General features: G+C 46.7%; 2 protein-coding genes across 2 annotated transcripts; both read right to left on the minus strand.

Moving 5' to 3' along the window:
- Window positions 1-347: 347 nt before the first annotated feature.
- On the minus strand, window positions 348-3,501 carry DUSP1 (dual specificity phosphatase 1). Its single transcript, XM_053566622.1, has 4 exons — window positions 2,863-3,501; window positions 2,435-2,580; window positions 1,832-2,051; window positions 348-1,397 (listed from the first exon to the last, which is right to left on the minus strand). Exons 1-4 carry the CDS (start codon window positions 3,227-3,229, stop codon window positions 1,027-1,029), a joined length of 1,104 nt encoding a protein of 367 aa, XP_053422597.1. The 5' UTR covers window positions 3,230-3,501; the 3' UTR covers window positions 348-1,026.
- Window positions 3,502-14,454: 10,953 nt separating this feature from the next.
- Window positions 14,455-15,810, minus strand: LOC128569070 (glutamine synthetase). Its single transcript, XM_053567151.1, has one exon. The coding sequence runs from the start codon at window positions 15,686-15,688 to the stop codon at window positions 14,567-14,569; it is 1,122 nt and encodes a 373-aa protein (XP_053423126.1). The 5' UTR covers window positions 15,689-15,810; the 3' UTR covers window positions 14,455-14,566.
- Between the last annotated feature and the right edge of the window lie 2,906 nt (window positions 15,811-18,716).

Consider the following 18,716-nt stretch of genomic DNA (forward strand, 5'->3'; position numbering starts at 1 on the left):
ACTACCATAATGAAGGCATTAAATGAAAAAGACAGTCTGGGCAAATTACCATTTCTTCCTAGCTTTAGCTCTTGGGAACACTTACTTTACTTGGGTAATATGATAGTTTATACAGCTGTTAAAAGGAATGGGGCGGGGGGGGGGCATTGACCCACTACCAAGAGTTCAGCTACCACAGGAGGTTTTTCATGACAGATCTCACTGGTCTACCTCCCTTGCAACCCAGCCATTTTCATGTTACCAAGGGGCTACAAGGTATGGAATCAAATCTCAACATCCAAACTCTTCCCTATTTCACTAGTGAGAGAGGGATCAGATGGGGTTGCCAAAGAAATAAAGCATTAAGATTTCAATAGAAATGCCATAATTTATTCCATTGTATAAAAAAGTCATCCTTACGTAACAAAATGTCTTCTTCGAAGAAGAAATATATTATTTCAGGTCATAAATAATCAGCAAACATACAACTGTTGACAACTAAAAAAAACCCAACACTGGTGTTTTCTATCAGTGCTGAAAACAAATCTGCTTAGGATATATTTACAGGATATTACAGTACTCAAAACACAAAAGTTGAGGTATTTGGTTCTTCTAGGAGTAGACAATGACATTTGTGAAGGCAGACCACCTACACAAAAATAAATAAGGTATATACTCATCACATAAGTATGTGTCGTTGGGAATGGTAATACTGGTAGGTATGTCAAGCATGAAGAGACTCTACAAAAAACAGGGGCAAGAAAAAGAAACCGGCTCACACACTGAGTCCTTTCTCTTCTGCCCCATTTTGTCAGAGGGACTTGATGTACCCACTGTATATTGGTCCCGAATGTGCTGAGTTCAGCAAATGTCTTGACACCAAGTCATCATTATGACTGCTTTTTGGAACCCAGTGGAACTCGGGTGAAATTAAATAAATAAAGACCAGCCCTCGTGAGCCCCCTCCCTGGAGTTATTGCATTTCTCCTCTCAAAAAGGAGCCTGGAGTTCTGGTGGTATGTGAAAATCTTCACCTCCCGTGGCCTTTCAGCAGCTGGGAGAGGTTGTGATGGGGCTCTGAAGGTAGCTCAGTGCACTGTTCGTGGGGTGAACAGGGATGGAGACAGGGAAGTTGAAGACAGTCGTGGTGGAGGTGCCTCGGTCAAGCACAGCCATGGCAGGGCTCCCAGCCTCTGCTGAACAGTGTGGAGCCAGCACCTGGGACTCAAACTGCAGCAGCTGGCCCATGAAGCTGAAGTTGGGGGAGATGATGCTTCGCCTCTGCTTCACAAACTCAAAGGCTTCGTCCAGCTTGACTCGGTTAGTCCTCATAAGGTAAGCGAGGCAGATGGTGGCTGATCTGGAGATGCCTGCCTGGCAGTGGACAAACACCCTTCCTCCGGCATTCTTGATGGAATCTAGAAAATAAAGGGTGGCTGGTTACTTGAAAGCTCAGGAGAACTACCCCAAGCCCAGGTATACGGTGTCTAAGAAATGTCACGTTGTGTCTTATCCAGAGATGGTCAACATCACCTCATGCCATCACATGTACACTGTATGTAGAGCTAAAGTGGGCAGTGTGCAAAAGACAGCAAGGAATTTAAACCCAGACTGTGTTTCTACTTAGCAGATTGATCTCTTACAAGTCAATTCAACTTTCTGAGCCTCTGTAAGCTAATCTGTCCCCCAAAATGGAACATTAAAACCTATGTTGCAGGGATTTTGCACATCAGACTGATACTTGTCTGGAAGTAGGTTCAGAAAAGTATCCTTCAAATCCTTGCCATATAGGTCGGACTCAGTGACTAAAATGGGGAGAGAGAGGAAAGTCCCAGGCATCGGTTCCATTTACCTATGAAGTCGATTGCTTCATTGAACCATGAGCTGATGTCCGCCTTGTGGTTATCTTCCACAGGGATGCTCTTGTACTGGTAGTGACCCTCAAAATGGTTGGGACAATTGGCGGAGACGTTGATCAAGGCAGTGATGCCCAAAGCATCCAGCATGTCCTTTCGGGAAGCGTGATAGGCACTGCCCAAGTAGAGAAAGGGCAGGATCTCCACTGGGCCACCCTGAAATCCAGAAATATCCAACACTTGTCAAGCTTGCTCATGGTCAATGCCACAAAAACTTCCTCTGGAAAAGTCAGTTTCAGACACGGGGTGAACTTCTCAGCAATGTTGTTAGAATATAAATAAATAGGGTACTAAGCTACTTGCCTGGGCAAGGCCAGCAAGTTCATTTCTGTAGTGCTAGCAATTAGACACTCAGCTCCATCAGACTTCTTTAACTGTGGAATAAGTCATATCCCTATGTCCCCTGTTATAAATAAAGCTGCAGGTCACTTTCTATATTCTCACTAGCCCTGCTCTTCCAGGCTCTGCCAGATCTTACTTCTCCCCTCTGGCACGGCCCCTACTAACCTGATCATAGAGTGGGGTGCTGCCCTACTAACCTGATCATAGAGTGGGGTGCTGCAGGAACTGCAGCCAGATTCTGTGCTGTCAGGGACGCTAGTACTCAGGGGAAGGCTGAGCCCCATGGGGGTCGACTGTTTGCTGCACAGCTCCGGGCAGGAAGCCGAAAAAGCTTCATATCCTCCTGAGAATACAAAGACATTTTTTCCGTTAGCACCGCTGGGACAGGGCACCTTCGTACAAACCAACTCCCCCACCCACCAAAGGCTGGAAGTTTACATCGGAGTGGTCCAGGCAAGTCTTTGTTCCCAGAGCCAAACAAAGCCAATGACAAGTCCCCAGAGACACGACTCCAGCGCCAATGCGCTGCAGGTGGGGCAGAGTCCCAGGAGCTGAGGGCCAAGGACTCGGGCAAGGTTTCGACCGGCGGGCGTACGGGCGGTCCTGAGCTTCCCCGAAGGCGTACCTTTGAGGAAGAAGACTTGCGCGGCTCGCGCCTCGCGGCAGAGCGCGCCGGCGGCTAGGGCCAGGGTGCCATCGCGCTTGGCGCCGTCCAGGGCAGCGCTGCGCTCGTCCAGCAGCACTACAGCATGGTAGGCGCCGGCCAGCAGGCGGCCACGCAGCTCGGCGTTGGGCACGATGTGTTCCAGGCCCATGGCGCCCTTGGCCCGGCGCCGCACGATGGTGCTGAAGCGCACGTTGACAGAGCCGGCGATGTGGCCGGCGTTGAACGCGAAGAAGGAGCGGCAGTCTAGCAGCAGGCACTGCGCCGCGCGCTCCCCCAGCAGCGTCCGCAGGCCTCCGGCGTCCAGGATGCCCACTTCCATGACCATGGCCGGCCTCAGCGCCCCCAGTGTGCACGTTCTTCTGTGCTTTGTCTGTCCTCGGAAGCCAAGTGCGGGGCGGCGGCTTTCGAGGAAAAGCCGGACCCTGCCTCTCTTTACGCGGAACCAAAAACTGCCTTTGGACTGAACGAGATGGGGGCGTCCCGCGGGTCTTCAGCCGCCTAGGCTTCTCAGCCGTCCCCTCGACTGCCCCTCAATTCGGTATCAAACTTAAAGCCCGGTAGTCCTTCGCAGTGAAATCTGCCCGGGGAAGAGCGTTTATATGTAGCCTCTCTGGGGGCGGGGCGGGGCTGGCGCGCGGGGGGAGGGGGTTTGTTTGTTTGAATGGTGGTCACGTGGTAGAACGGTGACGTCACCCGCCCTGCCTGACCGCGCGCAGCCGGAGCCAGAGGCGAAGACGTCATCGGCCTCGGAGCAGGGTCGGGTCTAAGCGCGCTGGCTCGCCGCCCGGCCCCCACCCTACTGTCCGGCCTGCGCCTGGCGCGTCCCTGGGGACCCGGCCTGAGCTGTTCTCCGCGTCCAGAGGGGAGGCGGAAGGCGCGCTGCCAGCCAAGGGCTGATCTCCGAGATGCAAGCAGCAGGGAGAACGGGCAACAGGCCACCTGCCTCCTCCTGGTCGCTCCTACCCTCCCCCTCCCTGAGACCCCCTTCCCCATTCTACCCGCTACCCTTGCCAGAGTTTTCAAGTAGAAAGGGGCTTCCTGCGCTTTTGCATACACATGTGCCCTTCTCTCATTTCCTCGTCACTAACAGGGAAGGAAACGAGGTTCTCAAGGAGAAGCGACTAATTTGTCCAGTGTCACAGTGCCCGAGTGGGGACTGGGGACCGTAGAGAAGATGAGGGTTAGAGAAAAATGAACGTGGTCCGTATAAATGTCATTTCTACCAGGAACGACCCGAGTGAATTGGGGCGAAGAGGTTCAGAGAAATGTTTTCCTCTTTCCCAGACTTTTCTAATGTTACTTAAAAATTTTTATGTCTGCCGTGAAAAATGTCTTCCAGTGGTCCCTGGAAGACTTTAAGCCAAGGAAGACAGGTCGCGGACTGTAATCCCAGTGTGGGGTGGGGGGTCTCAAGATCCGGTAGGAGATTCCAGGGTTCGGCGGTTGTCTGGGGGGAGCAACCTACAGCGCGGCTCAACAGCGCCCTCTCAGGGGCCGCCAGACACTCCTTTGTTGGCTCAAAATCTAGTTTAGCCGTTCCTTTATTTTATAAAAATACAGTATTTTAGCCGGGCACGGTAGCTCACGCCTGTAATCCTGGCACCCAGAGAGGCCAGGACGAGACGATCGTTTGAGCTTATGAGTTCAAGGCTAGCTTGAGCAAGAGTGAGACCTCTCTACTAAAAACTTAAAACTTAGCTGGTCGTTGTGGTGGTCGTTGTGGTGGGCGCCTCTGTAGTCCCACCTACTGGGGAAGCTGAGACAGGAGGACGGCTTGAGCCCAGGAGTCAGAGATTGCTGTCAGCTGGGCTGAGGCCAGGGCACTCTAGCTCGGGGCAAAACTGTTTAAAAAAAAATACAGTGTATGGATTGAATGCATTCTAGGCGGGGTCTGGGACGCTCCAATGCGGAACATAAGCCCTCCACTCCAGCCCCCCAGTTCGTTGGGTCTATATAGCCTGAACTCGAAATCCCATGTCTCAGGGCTTTTGGTTGATTTCCAGGACCTCGACTCCAAAGCCCAGGAAGACTCCCTACGTTATTTGTGCCCTCAGCCCTACAGAGAGACCCTGGGCAGCGGAGCCTGCTGCTGGGACACGAGGTGCCAGGTACATAAGCATAAACATTGCGCCACCCTGCTGACTGGCTGGGGTGCAGAATCAGGAACATTCTGCGGTTTCTTCCCCTGCCAGGGGGAGGGGATTTCACTGGCCACCCTGTGGCAGTTGCTCTGTGGGTTGTATCACCAAAGACAACTTCTGCATTTGCCTTACTTAGCGTCTGTGTTTTTACATGCGCAAACTTTCTGCCTGGATTCTTCTAGAAAAGTTCAGGGCACTAAGTGCTGGTTTGTTGTTGGTGTTTTGTTTTGTTTTGTTTTGTTTTAAGGGCGTTTTCTACCTTCTTGTGAACATTGGTCGAGGACAGCAAAGAGGTTCTCAGATAAGAACAAAACCCTCCCTGTATAGAGAGAAGAAAAATTCTTTGTTTATACTACTTGTTCAGCTGAAGAACTCTACATAGTTTTTGTGTTGAATCATAGAATGTTACAGCTGATGACTTTTGACTGCATACCGACTTGATTTGTCCCCATTTTTATTTTATTTTTTACCTAGAACATTCATGACTTCCCTTACCCACATTTTTCAAAAATAAAACTCTTTTATGAAAATACCACAGTGGTAGTGGCACAGGCTGGGCTTGAAGTTTTCCCTCTCATCAAAGGCTGGAAATGGCATAAAGTGTAGGCTTGAACCCATGCTGTCATTTTGCTGCTGGATGATCCTACCTGAGGCTCTTCTCCTACGGAGCCTCCAAGTCCACCATCTGTAGAATGGGTCTATAATGGCCTACTCTGTGGAGGGTTTGAGGCCAAATGAGAAATGGCGGGTTTAAGGAACCCAGGCTCTACTCTACCTCTTCTTGTTGTGATTCACTAAATGTTGTGGTTTCTTTCCTTCCCAGCAGAACTGTTGTTAGGCTTATATCATTATGCCACCATGCATTTCAGGGCCAGGAGAAGGTCACCACAAGCCATCGGGTTATGAGAGATGCCAGTTGTTGTAGGTGGGACAAAGGCCCAGCTCAGGAAAAGTTCCTCCCTGACACCAACTAATACACAATGGCTTGGGTCCTTGGATCACCTGCCTAGAAACAGGCTCCCCATGTAGGCCATGGAGATATTGCTTCTAGCTGGAGAATGGAGCCAGAGAGAGAGCTGGCATAATCTCACCTTTGTAACTGCAGAAGGGGTGAGGGGCTGGTGCTGTGGGCCTGCCTAACAGAAACGTGCAAAGTGGGATGCATCAGTGGATGTTGACTCAGGAGAGAGAATTGGATCTTTCTGACCTACGCTGTTCCCAATTCTAGTCGTGCTTGGAGATATACTCAGAGGCAGTATGGAGTAGTGGGAAGGGTCCAGAACTTTGGACTTCCCAAAAGGGCCTTCATGCCTGTAGTCCTAGCACTCTGGGAGGCCGAGGCAGGTGGATTGCCTAAGCTTTCAGGTTCAAGACCAGCCTGAGCCAGAGTGAGACTTCATTTCTAAAAATAGCCAGGCATTGTGGCGGGCCCCTGTAGTCCCAGCTACTTGGGAGGCTGAGGCAGGAGAATCACTTGAGCCCAAGAATTTGAGGTTATTGTGAGCTATGATGCCATGGCCCTCTACCAAGGGCGACAAAGTGAGACTCTGTCTCAAAGAAAATAAAGTAAAAGGTCTGGGCTGGACTGTCCACCTTTGATGTGTGGCCTTGAGTAAGTCACTTCATCTTCTTGTGATGATGGAGAATATGTAACCTTTACCTCTAGGGGATGCGGGGAGACTCAGTGGAGCCAGGGTTGGGACTGGCCTACGTTGCTGTCTTAATTCTGCTCTCAGAATCAACTTTGGGTCTGCCTTGGGATCACAGGAAAAGAAAGAGTAGAGCTTCTACTGATTACAGTCATAAAGTGGCCCCAACTTACTGCTCTGCAACCTTGGGCAAGCAGCTGAACATTTCTGAGCCTCAGCTTTCCCATTTGTAAACTGGGAATAATATCCATCTAGGACTAAGTAAAATAGTATGTGTGGCTTACACCCAGAGGAGGCTCTCAGGGGGGAAAGAGCTGGGTCTCACAGCCCTTTTGCTGTTTTCCCGTGCTATATGGTGGCTCCTTTCCTCATTATCCTTCTATGACTCCCCATTTTCCACTAATTCCAAAGCTCACCACCACTGGGCCTTGGCCATCTGTCTTGCTTAGCCTCCTCTCTGATTTCTCTGCTGTGCTCTAGAAATGCTCCCCAGGCCTGTTTTCTTTCAATGTTCTCATCATGTTCTACCCTCACACCTCTGTTCCCACGGCCCCTTCCCACTGCCAGCATGCTGGTCCCTCTGGGCTACAGCATAATCTTTCTGGGTGAAGACTCCCCTGTTTTCTCTAAATCCCTCTCCTGGGCCCTGGAGGACATGGTCTGAATATTCTGATTGTGTAAAGGTCATTTAGATCCTTGTCTTACTCCCTTTAGGTTGTCAGCTTATAAGCTTGAGGGCAGGGACTGTTTATGTTTTTCTCGTCTTTGGACTCCCCACCCTGCTACATATAAGGCAGTGCCTGGTGCATAAAGTAAATAAATAAAGTGCATAAATAAAGTGAAAGGTCTGGTCCACAATTTGTGAAATAGTACAATTTTGTTAAGGGTACAATCGAAAACTATCAGAAAAGAGGAGAATGCCTATAATCCTAGCACTCTGAGAGGCCCAGAAGGGTGGATTGCTTGAGCTCACTAGTTCAAGACCAGCCTGAGCAAGAGGGCAACCCCATCTCTAAAAATAGCCAGGCATTGTGGCAGGTGCCTGTAGTCCTAGCTACTCAGGAGGCTGAGGCAAGAGAATTGCTTGAGTCCAAGAGTTGGAAGTTGCTGTGAGCTGTGATGACATGGGACTCTACTGAGGGCGACAAAGTGAAATTCTGTCTCAAAAAAAAAAAAAAAAGAAGAAGAAGAGAATAGAATTGAAATTGACATTTATTAAGCCTCATCTCTGTGCCAGGCACATTACAGGTATCATTTCATGAACTTATCACTGATCCTTGGATCCTGTGAGATGATCCTTAGCCCCATTTTATCGGCAAGGAAAGAAGCTCAGAAAGGGGACATACCTAAGGGGACAAAGCTAGTAACTATCACGCACAGAGCCAAACCCAGGTCTGTCTGACTCGAGCGAGTGGGTAGACCTAGGTATCCAGCCGTGTAAACCTGGTCTGTTGAGGACCAAGCCTCTGAGAGCCCCATGCCAAGCAGTGGCTGATGCCTGTGATTCTCAGGTTGCCTGGAGCTTCGCTCACTGGGCAAATTGGTCCCTGGCACCATCCCTGGAGGGAGCCTGGAGCCTCCTAAGACTCCTAGCGCAGGCCCTCCTAAGGAGACTCAGCAGCCAGTTGAGCCCACCCTGAGGGGCTGGCGAGGGTGACTTCACCCTCCACACCCAGCAGTTAGGACAGAACCAGCGGCTATTGCACAATCCTTACAAACAGATCTCTACAGTCAGGCCTGGGAGGGCCTGCAGAGCTGCGTCATCTCATCCAGCCTCCTCATTTGAGACAGAGAGGTTAAGCAACTTCTCCAAAGTCACACAGTGTTCAGAACATTCTCACTCTAGTCAGCATTATGTGAGCTCTGTGTTCAAACTCTCAGTATTGTTTATCTCTACAGGGTGGAGCTCCTTTCATTTTCTTCCAACTCTGTGTGGTTTGAATATTTTTAAAAATGTTTGGAATAGACAAACTATGACCAGAGTTGCCCCCAACAACATTAATTACTACATGTTTTCTAATTATGAAATGTGCAACTTTTGTAGCCAAGAAAAAAGATAAAAATATTAAAAGGCAATCATATTAGGGTAACAGCATTGTTGTTAGAAACAGGAGTTCAACTTCCTGGATTAGAATCCCAGCTTGCCCACTCACCAGCTGTGTGTCCTTGGGCAGTTACTTTACCTCCCTGAGACTTGGTTTTCTCATCTATAAAATGAGAATAATAATAGTATCTATCTTGTAAGGCTGATAGAAAGATCATATGAGATGGTGAAAGGGAAATATAGCTCATCAGCCATCCAGTCTGCTGCCTCTTTTTATACAACCTGGAAGCTAAGACTATTTTTCATTTTAAATGGTTAGGGGGGATTAAAAGAAGAATCATATTTTGTGACATGTAAAAGTTATTTTAAAAAAATCTAAATTTCAGTGTCCATAAATAAAGTTTTATTGGAACACAGCCACACCCATTTATGTATTATCTGTGGCTGCTGCTGTATACACTGGGAGGTAAATAGTTGCAACAGAGAAACTGTATGGCTCACAAAACCTGAAGTATTTACTCCCGTTCCTTTACAGGAAAAGGTTGCCAGCCCCTGATAGGAACTCACGAATGAAAAGTAACTTTAGAACAATGCTGGCACAGGGTAAGTGTTTATTAAACTTTGTTATTATTATTATAGGTATATTTATAAGCCCCTCTTCCCCTAGGATGTGTTTAAAAGCAGTGATTGCTTTTATCATATATTTCATTGTGTCAAAGGCACATTTTTTTTTCATATTTTAGTATTTCTCAGAGCAGAACGTGATTTGCATTCAGGGACATGTCATTGTTAGTTGATGTAGCAATTGACAACATTTTTCTTTCTTAATGCTATATGAATTAAAGAAGAGGCCTCAGAATTGATGATATCCTATAACCTGTAAATGCAGTAAAGTAAGGAAGGTTTAAGGTGAAAAAGAATTGCTGTAGTCATTTAACCAACAGACATTCCAACAACCAAGTAGAACCTGGTGCTAAGTGCCAGGGTAGAAACTGAGGAGCTCAGGAAGGGGCCCTCCCCCCACTGGGAAAGATGTCCAGAGGAGAGGGGATGCTTACTTAGAGATGTAGGGACCAAGGTAAAAAAGAAATGTCTGGAGAAAATGCCTCTGAGTGGTGAGCCTCAATTATCCATCATTTTCCATCTAGAAGCCATCATTCCCTCTCCTAAAAAATGGGGGGCAGCAATAATCCCAAAAGACTTAACTCTCAGATTCATTGTGGGGAACATTCTCTATCGATAACCATTTCTGTCTTTCTCTCCAGCCTGGGAATAGGGACACAGTTTTTTACCTCCCTTACTCCCCAACACAAACCTCAAAGCAAGGTTTTTGAATAAGGAAAGGAACCAGGAATAGCAGGGCCTCCCTGACTCACACATGCCTGTCCCAGAACCAGAGACAGCCTGCCAAGGATGGCCCCAACCACGCCCTAGGCCCCTCTGCTGGGGGAAGCTGACTCGGTGGTGAGAAGTGACAGCTTTCTGTTAGTTCTTTAAAAAAAAAATCAGAATGTAAATTAAGACATAATTTCCTTTTCATAATTAGGAAACACTTCATAATTAATGTTGGTGGGGGCAAATGAGGTCATAGTTTGTCTATTCCAAACTCTTCTCTGGGGGAAAAGAAGAGGAAAAATTATTGGCAGCATGTTCAGAATCATAGCAGAAGACACAGAAGTTGTGCATCCTTTTGCCTTTGCAAGTAAGTTATTTGGGGGGCAGTTCTTATCTATTAATAATAATTGCTAATGTCTACTGAGCATGTACCATGAGCCTGGCCCTTTGCCAAGTGCTTTATATTCATTTCTTCAGATGGTCGTGACACTAACCTGTGAGGTAGGTATCCTTACCACCTCCATGTGAAGAGATGAGGGAACCAGGGCCCAGAGAGGTTAACTTGTCCACAGGCACACAGCAAGGGCTTTATCTCTCTGCTGTCTAAGTCCTTTGTTCTTATCGCACCACAGTGCCTGGCAGGCATGGCATGAGTGTGATATTTTGCACCATTTCACTGTTTATTTCTTAGAATGAAAACTTGAAGGGGGCTGCTTTTAGATTCCAAAGGAAAGAGGAAAAGGAAATATGCCCCCAACTCAGGCATTCTGCCTGGCCCTCTCTGACTCATTGGGCCACATTGGTCAGATGATTCATTCACTCACCTTGACTCCCTTTGCTCACCCATTGGGAGTGAAGTCACGCCTCCAGTGCTCCCATGAATTCATTGGTCCACTCCTCCAACTTCACGACAGGCAAAAAACAGGCCTGAGTGAGCCTACCCAGCATCAGGGAGAGGGAAGCACAAAAGCTTGTGGGTGCCTTATAATAGTCGGCTGAGATCCTCCTTGGGGCCTGTATTATTATAGTTTGCTAGGACTTCCATAACAAAGTGCCACAGACTGGGTGGCTTAAACCACAAAAACGTAGCATCCAGCCAAGCGTGGTGCCTCACAAAAAAATGTAGCATCTACTCCCTGAAATCCTAGCACTCTGAGAGGCCAAGGCAGGTGGATCCACTGAATCCAGGAGTTCAAGACCAGGCTGAGCAAAGCGAGACCTTGTCTCCACCAAAAATAGAAAACCTAGGGGGGGTGTTGTGGCGGGAGCCTATAGTCCTAGCTACTTGGGAGGCTGAGGCAAGAGGATCATCTGAGCCCAAGAGTGTGAGGTTGCTGTGAGCTATGATGCCACAGCACTGAACTCTAGGGTGACAGAGTAAGATTGTCTCAAAAAAAAAAAAATGTAACATCTCTCAATTCTGGAGGCTGAAATTCTGAGATCAAGGTACTGGGGATTGGGGCTATAGCATATCTTATTACATATATAAGACCATATCTTATAACACTTCAACCCAAAGCAAGGCTTGTGCCCCCAAAGAAAGCCCTTCTTTATGTGTAGTGAAGGTATGTGTCCTACATATGAGGAAAAACAACTCTTGTTCTAAGATGGGATGACTCACCACCATAAAGATGTACATTTGGTGGCTCGACGCCCATAGCACAGTGGTTATGGCACCAGCCACATACACCGAGGGTGGCAGGTTCAAACCCAGCCCAGGCCAGCTAAACAACTGTAACAAAAAAATAGCCAGGCACTGTGGCAGGCGCCTGTAGTCCCAGCTACTTTGGAGGCTGATGCAAGAGAATCACTTAAGCCCAAGAGTTTAAGGTTGCTGTGAGCTGTGACACCACAGCACTCTACCAAGGGCAACATTGGGACTCTGTCTCAAAAAAAAAAAAAAAAGATGTACATTTGGCCACCATTAGACATGATCCTCGTGAAAATACTGAGGGTGAAGCCCCATAGAGTTAAGTTGTTTCTACAATTGATACAAAATAAATAATTAAGGCAGAAGTGAGAGGATTGCTTAAGGACAGGAGTTTGAGATAAGCCTGGGCAATGTAGAAGACAGACAAGGTGAGACCCCATTTCTACAAAAAATAAGTAAATTAATTAGCTGGGCATGGTGGTACATACCTGTAGACCCAGCTGCTTGGGAGGCTGAGGCAGGAGGATCACCTGAGTCCAGGAGTTGAATGCTGCAGTGACTGATAATCATGCCGCTGAACTTGAACCTGGGCAACAGAGTAAGACCCTGTCTCTAAAAAACAAAACAATTTTTTTAATACCGTAAAGCCTCTGTAATTAAAATGGTGTAATTGATTTGGCGTCCATAGTTCAGTGGTTAGGGCACCAGCCACATACACCAAGGCTGCAGGTTCAAACCTGGCCTGGGCCTGCTAACCAACAATGACAACTGCAATAAAAAAAAAAAAATAGCCAGGCGTTGTGGCTGGTGCCTATAGTCCCCGCTACATGGGAGGCTGAGGCAATCGCTTAAGCCCAAGAGTTTGCTGGGAGCTGCTATGCCACAGCACTCTACCAAGGGTGACATAGTGAGACTCTGTCTCAAAAATAATAAAATAAAATAAAATAGTATAAATGGAAACAGAATAGCCAGACAGACCGATAGAAAGTCCAGAAATGGACCCAAGGACCTGTGAACATTTGATGCATGACGAAGGTGTTGTCTCAGATCACTGGGACATAATGGACCTTTTAATAAGTGATACTGGGGGGTTCAGTGTCTGTGGCTCAAAGAGGTAGGGCGCTGCCCCATATGCCAGAGGTGGCGGGTTCAAACCCAGCCCCAGCCAAAAACTGCAAAAAAAATAAAAATAAAAATAAATAAGTGATACTGGGATGATTGATGCCATTTGGAAAAAAGATAAAAGTGGGTCCAAATTTCATTAAATAACAAACAGGCCAGAGAGCCAGATTTTAAAAATGAAACCTTACAACTTCCAGAGGAAAACATGAAGGAGATTCCTTTATAACCCAGAAGTAGGGAAATGTTTAGTCTATTTAGGACCCCAAATACAGAAACAATAAAAGGAGATCTTGATAAATTCAACTACATAAAAATTAAAGCCAAATTTTTGGAAAGATTTTCATGGAAAAAGTTTCATAGACAAAGTTAAACACTAATAAGACAAATGGGAGAAAATATTTGTAACTTAGAGACGGAGGACAATTTCACAGATGTTAAAGGAATTCATAAAAACAGGGATGAAAAAGCCAAAAAGAGGATTTTAAAATGGACAAAAGAGATGAGAAAATAGAGAAAGAACTACGTGGCTGGGTGTGGTGCTCACACCTGTAATCCTAGCATCCTGGGAGGCCAAGGTGGGAGGATCACTTGCTCTTAGGAGTTTGAGACCAGCCTGAGCAAGAGCAAGACCCTGTCTCTATTAAATAGAAAAATTATCCCGGTGTTGACAGGCTCCTGTAGTCATAGCTACTTAAGAGGTTGAAGCAGGAGGATCACTTGAACCTAGGAGTTTGAGGTTGCTATGAGCTGAACTGACACTACCGCACTTTAGCCTTTGTCTCAACAACAAAAAAAAAGAACTATAGTCTCTATGAACACGTGAAAAGATGCTCTTTCTGGTGCCCATAGCTCAGTGAGTAGGGCACTGGCCCCATACACCAAAGCTGGCGGGTTCAAGCCTGGCCTGGGCCTGCTAAACAACAATGACAACTGCAATCAAAAAATAGCCAGGTGTTGTGGTGGGCACCTGTAGTCCCAGCTCAGGAGGCTGAGGCAAGAGAATCGCTTAAAACCCAAGAGTTGGAGGTTGCTGTGAGCTGTGACACTACAGCACTCTACCCAGGGTGACACCTTGAGACTCTGTCTCAAAAAAAAAAGAAAGAAAGGAAAAGATGCTCTTTCTTTTTTTTTTTTTTTTTTTTTTAAGAATCTTTTCTTTTTTTAAGGTAGGGATATCCATCAGTTTACTCTGAGCTTTTTGCTGAGGGGAGGGCATTTAGCTCCAAGCAAGGGAAGTGTGGCCTGAGAGGGAGGGCATTTCCCTCCCTGATCTCCAACCTCTATTTTCTCTAATTCCCACATGTTGGTTATCTCTTCCAACTTTTCCACCAAGGGAAGTCCTAACCTAGAGTACAGGTTTTCCCCTTTCAGCTAACCTGAAGAAAAAGCCCTCCCCCTCCAGCAGACATGCTCCGCCTGGATAGCTATGCCTACTGGACAAGCTTACCCCATTAAGTGGAAGTAGTGGTTACGCCCCTCCCTGCCCACTAGTGCACTAGAAAGCTTCAGTGATAGGGGGGAAAAAAGGAGGGTGGGTGAAAAGAGATTAAGAACTTGACCCCTCTATCTTGGCCAAAGAAAACAAGATTAACTGGGCATGAGGAATAAAAAAAAAAGACCTTGATATTCCACCCTTTTGAGTTACAACTGGGGCAATTGGGAGAGGGGGGAAGATTTGGAGTGGGATGGAGAACCAGAGGGGCTCAATGGTCTAGTCCATTTAGTTTTTGTACTGGAAGGGCTCATCGCCAGTTTCATTGAGAAGACACGTGCGGATGAGGGCTTCTGTCACCGAGAAGGGGTCGCAGTTGGCAGAGGGACGACGGTCTTCAAAGTAGCCCTTCTTCTCCTGGCCAACAGTCCGGGGAATGCGGATGCTGGCACTACGGTTGGCTACACCAGCAGAAAAGTCGTTGATGTTGGAGGTTTCGTGGAATCCAGTTAGGCGCCGGGCATTGTCCAGGCCCCCCTTGGGATCGTAGGCGCGAATGTGGTACTGGTGCCGCTTGCTTAGTTTCTCAATGGCCTCCTCAATGTACTTCAAACCATTCTCCTCCCGCATGGCCTTGGTGCTGAAGTTGGTATGGCAGCCTGCACCATTCCAGTTCCCAGGAATGGGCTTGGGATCAAAGGTTGCTATCACCCCAAAGTCTTCACAGACTCGATGCAAGATGAAACGGGCCACCCAGAGATGATCTCCCATGCTGATTCCTTCACAGGGTCCAATTTGGAATTCCCACTGGGCAGGCATGACCTCAGCATTAGTCCCGGCAATCTTGACTCCAGCATACAAGCAGGCTCTGTAGTGAGCCTCCACAATATCCCTGCCATAGGCTCTGTCTGCTCCCACACCACAGTAATAAGGACCCTGGGGCCCAGGGAAGCCATTGGCGGGCCAACCGAAGGGGTGCCCATCTGTCCCCATCAGTGTGTATTCCTGTTCCATTCCAAACCAAGGGTGCTGGGTGCTCACCATGTCCATTATCCTCTTACAGGTGTGCCTCAAATTGGTCTCTGCAGGCTTTCGATTATACTTGAAAACTTCACAGAACACCAGCTTATTGGGGTCCTTGCGGAAGGGGTCCCGGAACATGGCAGCAGGTACAAGATACATGTCACTGTTGGAGCCTTCAGACTGTAAAGTACTAGAGCCATCAAAATTCCACTCAGGTAACTCTTCTACACACTTGGGCTCACAGTCCAGGGTGCGGGTCTTGCAGCGTAGACCTTCTCCGGTACCATCGATCCAGATATACATGGCTTGGACTTTCTCGCCCTGAGGCAGGGACATATACACCTGCTTGATGCCTTTGTTTAAGTGGGAACTTGCTGAGGTGGCCATGGTGGAAGATGTTCTGGGCGGTGAGCGGGAAGGCGGGCAGGCGGGCAGGCCGCGAGAGCGAGGTGAAGAGAGGAGAGGAGGCCGATACGCTGCTCAAACGCCCTACTCTTCTCCCATCCTCGACTCTCAAGATGCTCTTTCTTAACCATAATAAGAGGCAAGAAAATTATAAGTATACTTGAGAGATTATTTCTCATCTGTAAAATTGGCAAAATTCAAAAATTTGATACTGCTGTCTGTGGGCAAGAGAAATCTGAATATGGACTGGATATTAGGTGATATTAAAGATTTGTTGACTTCAATGGTTCTTAAGAGACTGCCTTGTTCTTAATACCTGCTGAAGAAGTATTTGGCAGGAAAATGTCATGGTGTTGGCAACTTGCTCTCAGATGGTTCTGGAAGAAAAACACACACACAAGACTGGGCATAGTGGCTCACGCCTGTAATCCTAGCACTCTGGGAGGCCAAGGTGGGTGGATTGCTTGAGCTCAGGAATTCGAGACCAGCCTGAGCAAGACCAAGACCCTGTCTCTACTAAAAATAGAAAAACTGAGGCAAGAGGCTTGTTTGAGTCCAAGAGTTGGAGGTTGCTATGAGCTATGACACCATGGCGGTCTACCTAGGGAGACAGCTTGAGACTCTGTCTCAAAAAAAAAAAGACTGGTACCCAGTATTTGCAAAAGAACTTCTACAGCTCAATAACAGGAACACAACCCAATCAAAAAAGGAAAAAAAGATGTGAACAGATATTTCTCCAAAGAAGATAATACCAGTAGCTAATAAGCACGTGAACAGAAGCTCAGCAGCATTAGTCATTAGGAAAATGCAGATTAAAACCACAATGAGGTACTTCTTGTGGTCGTAGAATGACTATAATCAAAAAGACAGTTAATGACTATGACAGTTAATGACTAGGATGTAGAGAAACAGAATTGCTACGGTCGAATGTCCCCTCCAAAACTCATGTTGAAATTCAGTTGCCATTGGGGCCATATTAAATGATGGGACCTTGAGGGGATTTTGCCCTCATGAATGGATTAATGCTGTTATTGCAAGAGTGGGTTCCTGATAAAAGAATGAAGTCTGGACCTCCTCCTCTCTGTCTCATGCTCTTGCTCCCCACGTGATGCCTTCCACCATATTCATGACGTTGCCACAAGGCCCTCTTTAGATGTGGCCCCTCAATCTCGGACTTCCCAGCCTCCAGAACCATAAACCAAATAAAAATTTTAAAATAAATTAACCAGTCTGTGGTATTCTTCTATAGTAGCAGAAAATGGATAAGAACCCTCATACCCTGTGGGTGAGGGCATATGAAATGCTGAAGGCTTTTTGGAAAACAGTTTCAAGGTTTCTCAAAAAGTTAAACATGGGTGGCGCCTGTGGCTCAAGGAGTAGGGCGCCAGTCCCATATGCTGGAGGTGGCGGGTTCAAACTCAGCCCCAGCCAAAAACCAGAAAAAAAAAAAAGTTAAACGTAAAATGACCACAGCAATTTCACTTTTAGGTGTCTATCCAAAAGAAATGAAAATGTGTATCTACACAAAGAATTGTGAGTCAGTCTTCAAAGAAACATTTATAACAGCCCCAAACTGGAAACAACCTAAATGTCCATCTACTGATGAGTGGATAGGCAAAATGTGATATACACTGGAACCTTGTGCCGCACTAAACAGGAACAAACCACCGACCCATGCTGCCGTATGGGTAAACCTCAAAAACATTATGATTCGTGAAAGAAGCCAGACACAAGAGACTACAGATCGTATTGTTCCATTTGAAAAGATAGTAAGTAGATTTCATAGCCTGGGCCTAGAGCAGAAAAATGATTATCTGGAGCGGCGCCTGTGGCTCAGTGAGTAGGGCGCCGGCCCCATATGCCGAGGGTGGCGGGTTCAAACCCAGCCCCTGCCAAACTGCAACCAAAAAAAAAAAAAATAGCCAGGCGTTGTGGCGGGTGCCTGTAGTCCCAGCTGCTTGGGAGGCTGAGGCAAGAGAATCGCGTAAGCCCAAGAGTTAGAGGTTGCTGTGAGCCGTGTGACGCCACGGCACTCTACCCGAGGGCGGTACAGTGAGACTCTGTCTCTACAAAAAAAAAAAAAAATAAATAAAAATATTGAATCTCATTCATTAATAGGGTGAATTTTACAACATTTAAAATGCACCTCAATAAATCTATTTTTTTAATTTAGTTCAAGGTACCAGTTTTTACAGTAATGCACTATTTTATTAATTCTGTCTATTCATAACTATTATTTGAGAACATTTGCAATATGACTGGAATTTAATCAAGAGAAATTCAACTTTTAGTTTGACATCTCAATACTGGGTGTTAACAAAACAACTATGGTGAATATTATTGTGTTAAAAACATAAACAAATGCTTGGCATTAGTATGTCCACATACAATTCAGTTTTTGGCATAAAGTTCTTTGGCTGCCAGTAAGAACATTAGTTTCACTTGAGTTTTAGGAATCTCTTTTGATGCTTGGATGGCCTCTTTCTTGGGATTCTTTTGTCGGTTTTTAGTGTAGTTACCTGTTGCATAGAGTGGAGTAGAGAGGTCTTCAACATGTTAATGACTCTGATTCTAAATAAGAGTACATAACTGAGTATTAAAATAAGTAATAAGGAAGTAGGTGAGTAATTCAACTACTCAGTAGCTTTAAGGCTGGTAGGTTAATGAGTTTAGCCAAGATTCGGGAATAAGTATGAAGGTAAATTGGGAGCTTAAGAAGAAAAAAAAAAACCTATAAATTGCTCTTTCTGGTGACCACAATGGTGAATTTTCAGTCAGGCTCTGTGGCCTGTGACCTGTAATCCTAGTATTCTCAGGGGCTGAGGTGGGTGGATCACTTACTCTCAGGAGTTTGAGACCAGCCTGAGAAAAGGCCCCATCTCTACTAAAAATAGAAAAACTTCGGTGGTGCCTGTGGCTCAAAGGGGTAGGGCGCCGGCCCCATATGCCAGAGGTGGCGGGTTCAAACCCAGCCCCGGCCAAAAACTGCAAAAAAAAAAATAGAAAAACT

This window comes from Nycticebus coucang, chromosome 17 (assembly GCF_027406575.1).
Source record: "Nycticebus coucang isolate mNycCou1 chromosome 17, mNycCou1.pri, whole genome shotgun sequence".
NCBI classification, from domain to species: Eukaryota; Metazoa; Chordata; class Mammalia; order Primates; family Lorisidae; genus Nycticebus; species Nycticebus coucang.